General features: G+C 47.0%; 1 protein-coding gene across 1 annotated transcript; it reads left to right on the top strand.

Annotated features, from left to right (window-relative positions):
* The first annotated feature begins 3,918 nt into the window (after positions 1-3,918).
* Positions 3,919-9,506, top strand: ZNF648 (zinc finger protein 648). Its single transcript, XM_075615480.1, has 3 exons — positions 3,919-3,924; positions 5,252-5,525; positions 7,149-9,506. The coding sequence occupies exons 1-3, from the start codon at positions 3,919-3,921 to the stop codon at positions 8,660-8,662; spliced, it is 1,794 nt and encodes a 597-aa protein (XP_075471595.1). The 3' UTR covers positions 8,663-9,506.
* The last annotated feature ends 5,149 nt before the right edge of the window (positions 9,507-14,655 follow it).

Genomic DNA, 14,655 nt, shown 5'->3' with positions numbered 1-14,655 from the left:
AGTTCTCGGTGGACACGCTGTGAAATTGTCTTTCATTTACAATCCATCATGTATGAGACGACTGATGGGACCATGTGTCTGCGTCTGCGGGATTGTTGGCTGGCGATTTATATCACAGAACTGCTTTTTAAATCCCCACCCTTGTGAGTGCACTTGTTTCCCTCCCCTTGCATTTATTAAAGGGTTGTACGTTTTTATGCTGTAGGTCGTGCGCTTTCTCTTCTTGTCTGTTGTGTGTATATAGTATATACGCACACATATCAAATGGGAGGGGTATAATCAGGGCATACTGAAAACTACACATGTCGAAAGAAATAAAGTGCTTTCTAAACAAAGCCAAAATGAGCATTATGGTATTTGGTTGTTATGAAAATCAAATGGTTAACCTATTACGGGGCATTAACCCTTTGTGAATAATGCTTTGCAGGCTCATCTGGCAATGATGGGGTTAATGTCACATGATAGGGTTAACTATTGAGAGTCATAAAAGATCCCAGAATGTAAAGAGATTAAATAAGCAATGGAAATATACAGTATAATGGCATTAAATACAGTGAATATCTAGCTTGCTATGTTAGCCAGCAGTTAAGTAATGTCAATCCCTTACAGTTCCTGAAAGGATTGCAATGCAATGTATTACTGTTCCCAGCCTTTAAGTACATGAGAGAGACACTGTCAGTGACAGTGACAGGAGTGCAGAAACAATTTTCTCTCATGTGACGACAGGAAGGGGTAAGGATCGATGGTCCGTCCGCTCCATGAAAAAATGATAGGAACTCACATTTTTCATGGAGCGGATGGACCATCGATCCTTACCCCTTCCTAGAGTTAAGCTTCTGGGCAGCAGTAGTGTCTAGCTACCTATCTTGTGCACACTGCTACACCCTCCATTTGTACATAGAACAGGTACCATACAGTACAGGCAGGCTTTCCATGCAACACACACACAGTGCTGATTTCACATCTTATCTCCTATTTCCAAGAGGAAAAGTACTGGCTGTGCAGCCTCAGATTACCCAGAGGCTTCAATAAACCAGGAATTAGAATCGAACCGACACAGAACCTAAAATAAAACCCTGTATGCTGCACAGCGGTGCCAGGGGAAAGGCTTCCAATTCCATGTTTATATTTCACTCTGATGCCTACCTCACTGTTCCTTTTCTCAATTGTATTTTTATATAGAACAGAGATGTACTGCATAATCCAAAATCAGGGACGATCAATCCTTACCCTGCCAAATGTGGCCCTAAAGAGCCTCGAATGTTTGGCGTCTGAAGCATATGAATATAATCTTATTTGGCCATGATCACATGGAGTTCATTTCCATCTGGATTATGAGACTTTATTCCTCACATCGTGTAATCCCATGTAGGACCTGAATGATCTAAGGACATTTGCATGACATGTGTAATAGGCAACAGTTGTAGATTCACTAACTTGCAGTACAGGTTATTGCACCGCAAACCCATGGGGTCGTGGAGTGACAACCTATATCGAAGGTTGGTGAATGCCTTAAAAAGCAGTGGCACTGTGCCTAATTCCAGGAAAGACTAAACCTCTTAACCATTGGGGCAAAACTCATTGGACCTCCATTGTAGGATGATTTACCCACAGTCTAAGCCATAAAATTATAATATAATAACATCCATCCATTTTTCTTTACACGGGTATTCATACTGCTGGTTTGTAAATAATAAAACCTGTAGCCACTGCTAATGTGTTAAACTTACATGGTTCGTGCCTTTAGCAATATCAGACACACACAAGTATTTTAAAATAATGTTTAAAAGCTTATCGTGGAAATGAAACTTGCCATTCAGGTTAGGTTTTCACTGCCTTTATCTCTTCACTTCTTCCCTTTTATTCTATTAATAATAATAATAATAACAACTTTATATAGTACTTTTCTCTCAATGGGACTCAAAGCACTTTACAGTTACAAAAAGGGAAAAAGAAGAAAACATTTAAGGTTATAAACAAGACCAAACACAAGGAAAGATACAATACAGGATGGTATTGTAGCTATTAAATCCCGGACAGGTAGTGGTTAATTAATTAAATGCCTGGGTAGATGGGTAGGTCTTGAACCTGATTTGCAAACAGGGGACCTCTCGAACTCTACAAGGCAGATTGTTCCAGAGTGGGAACAGCGTGGCTAAAAGCTCGGAGCCCAATGAAAGTTAATGAAATTCTAGGGAACTGTTAGGAGTCCTTCATCTGTAGATCAAAGTGAGAGAATGGGAGTGTAGGGAACTAGAAGCTCTTTCAGATCGCTGGGACCCTGGTCATGTTGAGCTTTGAGTGTCAACAAGCCAATCTTGAAATAAATTTGCCGTTTTACAGGCAGCCAGTGCAGAGAACGGAGAACAGGTGTCGTGGCAAGAGCTGGTCTGATTAGTTAACAACCTGGCCACAGCATTCAGCACCAGCTGCAGGCGGTGCAGCTCTTTTTCCAGAAGACTCAGGTGGAGTGTATTGCAGTAGTCCAGGTGTGAGGATACAACGACCTGGACAAACGTAAGATCATCTGGGGGGATCAAGTGCTTAGTCCTGGCTATGTTGTTAAGGTGGAAGAATGAAGATTTGATCACAACTGACACCTGATACATAAGGATCAAGTCAAGGACAACACCAAGATTCCACACACCGACAGAGATTATCAGATGGAAGCCCCCAAGTTTAAGGCCAGTGTGAGCATCCACCACGAGCATTTCTGTTGAATAAGGATTCAACCTCAACCAACTGGAACTCATCCACTCTAGGAGCTCAGATAAACATATATTGAAGACTGATAATGGGTCCTTAGTGCCTAGTGCAAAGGACAAGTAGAGTTGAATGTCATCTGCATAGCAGTGATAACCCAGGCCATGCGGACTGATTATGTCACCTAGTGACAGCATGTACATTGCGAACAACATAGGAGATAGGGTAGAACAAACCCTAATCGGTTCTTTAAAATAGGAGTATGCATAAATATGATTAGGCCATTAATGGAGTGATGTAACCAAGTTTGACAAACACTCTACTCCCCTCCTCCAGAAAAAAATATTATAAAAATTGTTTCATAATTCAATACAATGTATCAATGTCCTTATTTCACTTTAGGTGGAACTGCACATTTGATACTAAAATCTGTGATACTGGCACTCAAAATATAGTTTATGTTGACCACCTCTTAAAAAAATGTTTTTAATATATTGGTAAACTCTAATTAAACAATTTATTAATATATAGATCCCAAAGGAAGCAGGAACCGCCTATGAAACACATAGGGTGACGGAGGACAGAAGCCAGACGGACCAGAGAAACCGGAGAAGTGACATCAGATAACGGCACTCCCGCTGAAACTGTCAATTTAGACGCAGTTACACGTGAGACGGGAGAATTTCACTATGCCATTTGACTCCTATGTTTTAAATGCTTTAAAGAACCACAACATTGTGAGTGATTAGGGATCTTTCCCCCCCCCCCCCCCCACACTTTTATAAATGTATATTCGTGTTACGCGATGAGTTTCCTCTCTTTCTTTTTTATATGAAACATCTGATGGGGAGGAAATAACAGTCCACAGGAGAGACATACTACCTTCTCTATAGAGTGCTCTAAATTCAGGCACTCCATGTATTTTTGCCTGAACGTTCTTCACCATATTTTTTCTTTTTTTTCCCCTTTCCCCCTGTTTCCCCGTTTGGAGGTTGCAATGGTCCCTTTCTTTTTAATATATGGCTTTATCTGGACTAAGGAACTGTGCATTATCCAGCATCCTTCTCTAAGAACAGGGTCTCCTAGATTTCACTTGTATTTTGATCACATATAAGCACTTATTGTTGTAGAGGTACAGTATTTAGCACTTGATTTGTTTATGTATCGTTAGTATAAAGTATCTTGAACTTTAATGTATCAGCAGGAGAATCCGACATGGCTGTAACTGTACGCAAGCTTCAAAACGCCCCCCCAACCTAATCTTCAGGATTTCCCATTGTACCTGACCAATGCCAGAATTCTTGACATTGCAATTTATTACATTCAATGCCTGAATCAGCCCAACGCCAGTAGTTTAGTGCAGGGCCTAAAAGTAAGTCCATTATTTCTGCAAGGAGTAACACATACTGTACAGTAAAGGAAATCCACTTTGCTGCCAGAGGGGCTGGCAATGCACGGCAAAGTTAGCAACATATCAAGGCAAAAGTTGTGCCGTTCTGGGGAAAAACGATTGCAGCAGGTGTAGTGTAATTGACAGTGGTTTTTCCTTCGATACATCTGGTGCACTGGTTTCCGCCCAGACTTGATAACTTCTTTCTTTGATATGTACAGTAGTAAGCCCATCATGATTTCAAGGAGCTGAAAGAGGGGCTCAGCGAGTACAGGCACTGACTCTAAAAATCAATGATACAGAGTTTGCAGCTGGGACCCTGGTTCAATTCCTGGCGTGAGCTTGGGCAAATCGCTCTATCACTTTCTGCCTCAGGCACTGAAAACATAGATTGTAAATTTATCTGGGCAGGGATTGTGTCTGTACAAATCCTGTGTATTGTAATTGTGAAGTGCTTTGTGTCCTAATGGGAGAAAAGTACTAAATGAAATAAAGTTATTACTGTATATAGCTATGTATTTCTACTTTATATTGGAAAAAATGGTACCCCCCTCACTCTGTATGGTTAGGGTCCCCCTTACTGTTCAATCTGGGGACCGCTGCCGTGCCTAAACCATTGGAAATACTCTGGACATTTTCAACACCACCTGACCGAAGGGAGGGTTGCTACAGAGGCGGTGCCATCATCTCCGGTTGTTTGTACTGAGGAGGAATCCCACAGACACCATCTTAGATGCCTGCCAGGGAGACCAGTTCCTGACTCCTGACCCCCTACTTGTCGAGTGGTAACTTGTGTGTTGTGCACACTCAATGCTTATGACCTAGCTGTTTGATGTACGCAGAATATTTATCCCTACTTTTTATACATTAATATTTTGATTTACTTCACCATTTGCGTTTTGCGCTGTTTTTTTGTTTCCATTTCTTTGGCATGACATTAATGCCTGTTATACCTTGCTGTACAATAAATAATATTACCAACGTGGCTACATGGCAGCTCCCTGATCTATTTTTATATAACTATGTATCTGATAAAGCTTTCTTATATGTTGCTCCCACATGTCTGTGAAGCTAATGAACGCAACACAGCTCACCCCCCCCCCCCCCCATTCCGGTTATTGTAGGAACTCCAGTCCGGGTTTTCCCCTCTGTTCGCAGTACAGCCGCATCAGAGGGGAAACCACGGAGCGGAGCAGCCGGGCTGGAGTGGCGCTGGATCCTTTGGATGGAAGACTGCTGATTTCCCAGGCTGCTCTGTGCTGTGATGCAGCCAGGAGGGGGGCAGAAGGATGTGACTGTGTGCAGTGCAGGCCACTCCTCTGCGAGCACTGCAGCCGCAGGCAGGGCACATTGTTACAGGAGAGCAGAGTGACAGCGCTGCACCCACACCCGGATCACTGGAGCGTCTGCAAGGGGGGCAGACTCTGGCTGGGTAAGCGGGGGGGGGGGGGGGGGGTGGGTGGGAGAGAGCACCCACGAGATGGGCACAGAGACAGAGGAGGCAGCTCGGCAACTCCCCCGCACAACACACGCACGCTTCTTGCTGCCAGTCTTGCGCCACATGGCACTGCCCTTGTGCAGCACTGAGCGCTGAGAGAGGTAACTCTTCACATGCAAGGTACCAGGGTGCAGGGTATAGTGACAGGTCTATAAGGATGGCACAAGAATAAGAGGTGCAGGATAGTGGCAGATCAGAGTTATGTATGCAGGGGGGGGGGGGGGGTATTGGATATACCATTTTCTATGTGTTGAGGTGTATTGACAGATCTGTGGGTGGGATGGGTGCTATTAAGATATATGCAGAGGATTGAAGTGCTGTAACGTGTGTGTGTGTGTGTGTGTGTGTGTGTGTGTGTGTGTGTGTGTGTGTGTGTGTGTGTGTGTGTGTGTGTGTGTGTGTGTGTGTTGGGGGGTTATTACGATATATTAGCTGTGTAGGTCAGGATTGAGGTGCACTCTCAGCTGTGTGTAGAATGGCATTTTTCGGATATATTATATGTGTGCAAGTCAGGATTGAGGTTCAGTGCCAGATCTGGGGGGAGGGGGGCTGTGTTAGGAATCGTGTGCAAATCAGGACTGAACAGGTCCGTGCATTGTGTTATATGTCATGTACAGGTCAGGATGGAGGTGTAGTGGAAATCTGGATGTGTGTAGGGTTTGGGATGGGGGGGATCAGGACCAAGGACACTGGCAAATGTGTGTACAGTGTGTGTAGGGGCAATGCCAGGATGTCCTTGATGTATAAGTGATGCCAGTTATGCAGTTACCAATCTGGATAAGTGTGTGGCCATTGCTAGGTTATACTGTATTATGTATGCAGGACTGAGGTACACCTGACAGTGTGTGTGTGTGTGTGTGTGTGTGTGTGTGTGTGTGTGTGTGTGTGTGTGTGTGTGTGTGTGTGTGTGGCCAATGTCGGGAATTATATGGGGTGCAGTACTGGATTAAAGTGTAGTAAAACGATAATGCATGAATATCATTATTGGAATAAAAGAGTGACACAGAATAGTATTGGGGTACAGTGAATATTGTGTTTGTAAGGAAATAATAGTTGAATATTAGGGTCAGAGTGTGGGGTCAGCAGTGACCGCTTTGTAAGGAGATGAATAAATAGCAGATTTGCAGGTGCAGGACAGTAGAGAAGGCTAGTGTTGTTGTAGTGTGTCAGTGGCATTATTGTAATTCTGGGGGGCTGTAAAGTGAGAGAGACACAGTGATGTTTTTTTAAGGAACATTTAGAGACTTGTGCTATAAGGAATGATGATCTGTGCTACGGGGAAGCATACTTTTCCTAACATGTGGATCAGTTCTACATTGTTAAAGTACTATAAAGGCAGATCTTTGGTGTAGTGGACAGCTGTGTGGATGATCAGGGTGGAGATATTGTTGGGTTACTGCATGGCAGAATTGAAGTGCATTTCTTACAGTGGTTATATATATATATATATATATATATATATATATATATATATATATATATATATATATTTTGTTCAGGTGTGTCCCAGAGACAGACGGGTGTTTATGGCACGTATTCCTGATCCTGTGTTCGCAGAGAGCAGCAACCCGGTTTTGAGGAAGGAGCCACCCAGTATGAACATGCAGTGTGAGGACGATGATGAGGAAGAGGATGGCTGCAAGGATGAAAGGCACTCCAAGAATGGATCACAAACTGAATGGGGAGCCAGTGATGGGGGAATTCCACGAAAGGTTGAGCAGGGACTGTATCAGACATTCACACTCATAAATTCCAATGGAGTTGCTAAGAAGCTTAACATGCTGGTAAGTATGGAGGACAGCACTGATGATGATGATGATGATGATGAAGACGAGGAGGAAGAGGAAGAAGATGTTGCCGATGAGCCCAAGAATCTCCCTACAAGGACTCGGCGCCTGATCAATACATCTTGCTCTGATTCAGCTGCGGACGAGTGTACTTTAGTTACTGTAGACCCTGATCCTGACCAGCCCCCTGGAGAGAGGAACCCTCCAAGGTTGAGTATGACCAGAAGGCTTCCCCCGAGACTTACCAGGGGGTCCACACGGGTAGCCAGCAGCAATCCATCAATTGCTGACCAGGCATGTGCAGAGAGCGAGGAGACCCAGGAACGTCCATATAAGTGCACCCAGTGTGGCCGTTCATTCAAGAAGTCTAGTAACCTGTTGAGCCATATTGATACGCACACTGGGGCAAAGCCCTATGCCTGTGAGCTCTGTGGCAAAGCCTACTCCCACCAGGGTACATTGCAGCAGCATCGCCGTCTGCATACCGGTGAGAGGCCTTACAAGTGTCCATTCTGTGTCAAGTCTTACACCTGGTCCTCTGACTACCGCAAGCATATCCGCACACACACTGGGGAGAAGCCTTACCAGTGCAGCGAATGTGACAAGGCCTTTGTGCGCTCCTCTGACCTGCGCAAGCACCAGCGCAACATGCACAGTAACGACAAGCCCTTCCCATGTGGGGATTGTGGTAAAACCTTCAACAAGCCACTGTCCCTGCTCCGGCACCAGCGCACGCACTTAGGGGAGAAGCCTTTCCGCTGCCCAGACTGTGGCAAGGAGTTTGCTGTGGCCAGCCGTATGGTAGAGCATCAGCGCGTGCACACGGGAGAACGCCCATTCTCCTGCTCCATCTGCGGCAAAAGCTTCACCAAATCCTCTAACCTGTTTGAACACCAGACACTACACTCTGGGCAGAGACCCTTCCGCTGCGGTGACTGTGGCATGTCATTTGCCCAATCTTCCCGGCTCGCCCGGCACCAGAAGATCCATAGTGGTGACCGTCCCTATGCCTGCACGCAGTGTGGCCAAGCCTTTGCACGCTCCTCAACCCTGAAGAGGCACCAGCAGGTGCATACCGGGGACAAACCTTACCTTTGCCCAGACTGTGGCACAGCCTTCCGGCATGCCTCACAGCTGGCACAGCACTCTCGTGTCCACACAGGGGAGAGGCCATTCCACTGCCGGGATTGCGGCAAAACATTCTCACGGGCAACTCACCTTACACGCCATGAAGCCAAGCATAGTGGGGGGAAGGAAAGAGGGGGTTCAGCCCTAAAAGACTAATATGGGGGTTGATTGTGATTATGTACAGAGACATGTACAGTTCATAATAGCCCATATTCATATATGGACATGGACCCATATAAACATATACAGTGCAGTCTGATAAAACAACACATCAACAAGAATGTTGTCTGTTATTTTGCAGGGTTAACAGTGTGTGTTTAAATGGATTGTAGAAATCCAGTCTTATCTGTTATTCTTGCACCTGTGTCAGCATGCATCTTCACATTCAAACTATACGCAGGAACAATTTTTACCATTGAGCCTAATCAGTATTAATATAACCTAATTACAGATAACAGCAATTATGTTTCATGGCAAATAAAAGGAATTGCCAAACATAGCCATAATCGGAGCACAAAGGTCTTGGCTGTTGCTGCTGGGTTCGTGTCTAAGGATTTGACAGCTGCATCAGTACTAGAGAGACTAGTCAGACAGTGCTGTGTTTTGTGCAGTGCTGCCTGTACCAGGCTCTTAAGCAGTAGTGGTGTGGAAAGACATTCAATTCCACTTCTTGTGCCAAAGCAGGCCCTACCCCTACCTGGAGATACCTCCATCTCATGTCTCCTTACAGGGATCAAATGCGGCTCCCTCTCCCTTCAGAAAGAGACAGAGATCAAATGGGGTCTTACGCTTTACAGCAACAGTCTAGATAAATGGGTAGATTAAATGGACCCAGTGGCACTTATCTGCCAACTTTTTCAATGTTTCTATGAGAAAAGTCCTTCTGTGAGCACTTATGAGTCAGACTTACTGTTTGGGGCCCCTTGTGTTGGTGTGATCTGGAAACAGACTTATGACCTCTAAACCTTTCCCCAGAAATAAAAAACCTCATTCCATTTGACTATTGTGTGTGTGTGTATACGTGTATGTATTTGTACAGATGGAGCTACGAGTATCCGAACACTTGCCTTGGAAAATCTGGGGCAATCTCCCGGTAATGCTGCAATATTTCTGTGACATTTCTGCAGACAGACTAATGGCCCATCGGATTAACACAGCGGGGGTACCTGGCAGTCCCATTCAGTTTGGGACTGAACATGGCAAAAGTAAAAACAGAGCAGAGTGTGCAGATTGTGTGAGAATGAGAACTAATAACCGTAATGTGCGCTATATTGTCAAAGAGTCCTTCTTTCTTAGGCCGCGTTCACACGGGGCTTCGCGATGCTGCGTCCGCGAGTCCGCGTATGCGCGCCTCCGTCTGCTGGGAGATGTGTGATCATCCCCAGCAGACGGAATGATCCGACGTCAAATTGACGTCACGCTGCTGCAGCCGGAGATCACAGATTGAAAAGACTCCCGCGACTGCAGCAGCGTCGACGCCGTACTTTGCAGCCAATGGTAGTTTCAATACTGAACACTACCATTGGCCGCCAGGCATCTGTGACGACCGCACGCATGCACGTAAGCGCGCGCACGTCGTGTAGTGTGCTGTGTGAGCGGGGCCTAAGGTTATATGAACTCCCACTCATCTCTCCTGAACAGATCAGATGCCCATTGCTGGTGTTACAGTTGTAGCCCAGCCACTGGTTAATGTGATAATTTAATATACCACACCCTTTCTAGGAGAGTTAGTGTTAATATTTGCACAGTATATATTCATAAATCAATAATAATACCTAATTCCTAGCAACTGAAATGAGCAGCCATACTTGTTCAACAATACCATTCTATATACATACATACTGTTCATTGTCATTCACTCAGTTTGCCTTTTTCAGTCTCATATACTTTAATTTATTTCTTAACACAACTTTTGGTGACAAATGTTTTTTTTCAAGCATTGTGTGTGTCATATATATATATCTATCTATATATTTCTGAAACCATCGTATGTGTCTTTGTCTGTATGTGTCTCCCTGTCCCTAGCGGCAATCGCATTGGCCCTTGAGCCCGTCACTCCGCCCCAGGCCAATGAGATTGGTCCCTTGGCCCGCCCGCCCGCCCCCGCACACCTCTCATTGGCCTGAGGCGGAGTGACGGGCCAAAGGTGACACACACACACACACACACCAACACACACACCCGGCGCTCCCTTACCTCCCCGGCCGCTGGGGGGCCAAGCAGCCTCCTCGGATCTGCGCCAGTCCCACTCTCCACCACCTCTCACTCCCGTCGTGTGTGTGCCCCCCCTCACCGCAAACCCCCCGCCCCGCCTCACCGCAAACCCCAGCCCCCCCTCACCGCAAACCCCCCGCCCCCCCTCACCACAAGCCGCCCTCACCGCAAACCCCCCGCCCCCCCTCACCGCAAACCCCCCGCCCCCCTCACCGCAAACCCCCCGCCCCCCCTCACCGCAAACCGGGTGGCGCAAGGAGGTAACCTCCCCCCCCACACACACCCCCCCCCGCGGCTGGGAGCACCGGGTGGCGCAAGGAGGTAACCTCCCCCCCCCCCCCCAACACGACCCCCCCCCCGCGGCTGGGAGCACCGGGTGGCGCAAGGAGGTAAAACACAACCACCCCCCCACACAACCCCCCCCCACACACAACCTCCCCCCCCCCACACACAACCCCCCCCCCCCCCCCCCGCGGCTGGGAGCACCGGCTGGTGCAAGGAGGTACACACACACACACTGACTGGCTGACACACACTGAATGGCGCGCTCACACACACTGACTGACGCGCGTACACACACCCTGACTAACGCACACACCTGAGACACACATACTGACTGACGCACACACACACACTGACTGACGCACACACAGGCACTGGCTGACTGCCACGCGCACACACACAACCCCTTACTGACGCACACACACACAGAGTGACTGACGTGCACACACACACCGGCTGGCTGCGATGCGCACGCACACACCCCATGACTGACGCACGCACACACCCCATGACTGACGCATGCACACACCCCCTGACTGACGCATGCACACACCCCCTGGCTGACGCAACCACACACCCCTGACTGACGCACGCACACACCCTGGCTGACGCACGCACTCACACCCTGCCTGACGCACGCACACACCCTGACTGACGCACGCACACACACCCTGACTGACGCACGCACACACACCCTGACTGACGCACGCACACACCCTGACTGACGAAGGCACACACACCCTGACTGACGCACGCACACACACCCTGACTGACGCACGCACACACACCCTGACTGACGCACACACACCCTGACTGACGCACGCACACACACCCTGACTGACGCACGCACACACACCCTGACTGACGCACACACACACACACACACTGACTGACGCGCACACACACACACTGACTGACACACACTGACTGACGCGCACACACACAGACTGACTGACGCGCACACACACACACAGACTAACTGACGCGCACACACACACACACACACTGACTGGCGCGCACACACACACACACTGACCGGCGCACACACACACATTGACTGACGGACACACACACGGACACACACACTGACACACACACACACTGACTGACGTGCACACGCACACACACAGTGACTGACTGCCGCACGCACGCACACACTGACTGACGCGCACGCACACTGACTGACACGCACACGCACGCACACACTGACTGAGGCACACACGCACGTACACACTGACTGAGGCACACACACACGCACACACTGACTGTGTGTGTGTGCGTCAGTCAGTCTGTGTGTGTGTTTGTGTTTCTGCATCAGACTCACTGACGCGCGCGCACACACACACACTGACTGACTGGCGCACACACAATGACTGACGCACACACACTGCATGAAGCTGTAAATGGGTACAAACAGAGCTGTAAAGGAGGGAGGGGGGGGGGACTGGATTGATGTGAATGGGGGACAAACAGAGAGAAGGGGGAGGAGAGAGGAGACAGAGAGGAGCGGGAACATTACATCCCGGGCAACGCCGGGTCTCTCAGCTAGTATATATATATATAGACACACACACACACTCTCAGATACAATGGGTGGGGGACGACTAGTCCTTAACATGTATGTATGTACTTACATACATACATACATACATACATACATACATACATACATACATACATACATAAAACAAAAAACAAATATAGTAGCGGTAAACTAAAGGAAAATGCACATAAACTAAATATTAACAACAAACGCATAATGTTAGATAAGCAGTGCAAAAGGGGTTAATAATAGACGCACGCACAATATTACATTCTAGAGCAGGACATACAAGACACAAACAACACATAACATAAATGACCAGTCCCAAAGGTTCCTTCCAAGGTAGAAAAATCAGAGTCCAATTGTTGCAATGGGGATAAACTGCAGCTCTCAAAAGGATTAACCCAATCCTAGAAAGTACCTAAAACGAAAAAAGAAGTGAGTGCAACCCCATAGCGCAATATGACATTTATTGGGAAAGGGAAATGAGAACAAGGGGATCAAGTGCACTTACAGAATATAAGTTAAAAACAAGTAATAGTGAATCATATCACCTCCAACGATGCAGGGAGAGTAACCCTGAGCTGTGTCCAGCTACCACTCCAGACCCTCCGTCTTAGAATAAGAGATGTCCCCATGTAGATGAGGCACTCACTGATAACAGCACGAAAAATAACATGCGGCGCGACCCGGCCACGATCGCGTCGCGGAGTAGTGACTCAATGCATTTTATTTTTGTTAAATAAATCATGACACGGTGTAATATGTCGTGTTGTTGTTCATCTGAGGTTGTATTTACCTAATTTTAAGACCTGCTAAGAAACAGATGATTGTTATTATGTCCTGATATGTAAAACCATGGAATTCAAAGAGGATGTACTTTCTTTTTCACATGAGTGTGTGTGTGTGTGTGTGTGTGTGTGTGTGTATACAAATACAACTGTATGCTCATCTGCATGTCTTAGGCAGGTCTGCAACCCCGCCTTTCCCCATTATCACCCAGCACACAGCACTTCCACTGCAGCAAGGGATTCTGGGAAATGACATGCAAATGAGCACACAGTGCCACTTTTTGCTTCAAAAACCATTTTTAACATGGTTCCCTATAGGCTTAAGCTTGCTGCATGGTCACAGCTTTGAGCACAGCCAGGGTTAAGGTGCATACCCAGAAAACCACCCACAGACAGCTGTTTCGACCTTAATGGGTCTCATCAGTGTGGGGTTGATTAACTGGGTATGCAAAGAAACTAAAGGATGGGCCAACCATAATACTGAGTTAAGTATAGCACTTAAACACTTACAGGATAGCAGTAAAAAAAAGTGACAAAAACCCTCCACAGCAAAGCAAATATGCAAATGGAAATATTACTGTATGCTCATCTGCATGTCTTAGGCAGGTCTGCAACCCCGCCTTTCCCCATTATCACCCAGCACACAGCACTTCCAATGTAGCAAGCGCTTCTGGGAAATGACATGCAAATGAGCACACAGTGCCACTTTTTGCTAAAGAAGCTAAAGGATGTAGTTATACGTTACCGTTCCAAGGATTGTTAAACAAGAGACAGCACTCAATGTTGAAAATCAAAGTGTATTAGTGAAAGCAAAAATACATCCAGAAACCCAATGTTTCGGTCCTACAGAATGGGTCCTTCCTCAGGGGGATACATATATATATATATATATATATATATATATATATATATATATACACACACACACACACACACACACACACACACACACACATATATATATTTATATATATATATATATACTAGCTGAGAGACCCGGCGTTGCCCGGGATATAATTTTGGGGGGGCGTACGACAGGGTTAGGCTTCCCCCCCCCCCTTGACAGCTAGGTGGGTGACTGAGTTGACTGAGTGTGTGGGTGACTGGGTGGGTGTGTGACACTTGACTGAGTGGGTGGGTGGGTGACTGAGTGGGTGGGTGACTGGGTCGGTTTGACTTTGGGTCGGTGGGTGGGTGACTTTGGGTCGGTGGGTGTGTGACTTTGGGTCGGTGGGTGGGTGACTTTGGGTCGGTTTGACTTTGGGTCAGTGGGTGGGTGACTTTGGGTCGGTGGGTGACTTTGGGTCGGTGGTTGGGTG

The sequence above is a fragment of the Ascaphus truei genome, chromosome 10 (assembly GCF_040206685.1).
Source record: "Ascaphus truei isolate aAscTru1 chromosome 10, aAscTru1.hap1, whole genome shotgun sequence".
In the NCBI taxonomy this organism is placed as follows: domain Eukaryota; kingdom Metazoa; phylum Chordata; class Amphibia; order Anura; family Ascaphidae; genus Ascaphus; species Ascaphus truei.
This window is presented reverse-complemented; position numbering and strand designations above follow the sequence as displayed.

Bases quoted from the DNA above. Each gene is read 5' to 3' on its own strand.
- ZNF648 (XM_075615480.1), top strand. The intron at 5,526-7,148 runs GTAAGCGGGGGG...CTGTGTTCGCAG, and splicing joins GGGGGGCAGACTCTGGCTGG to AGAGCAGCAACCCGGTTTTG.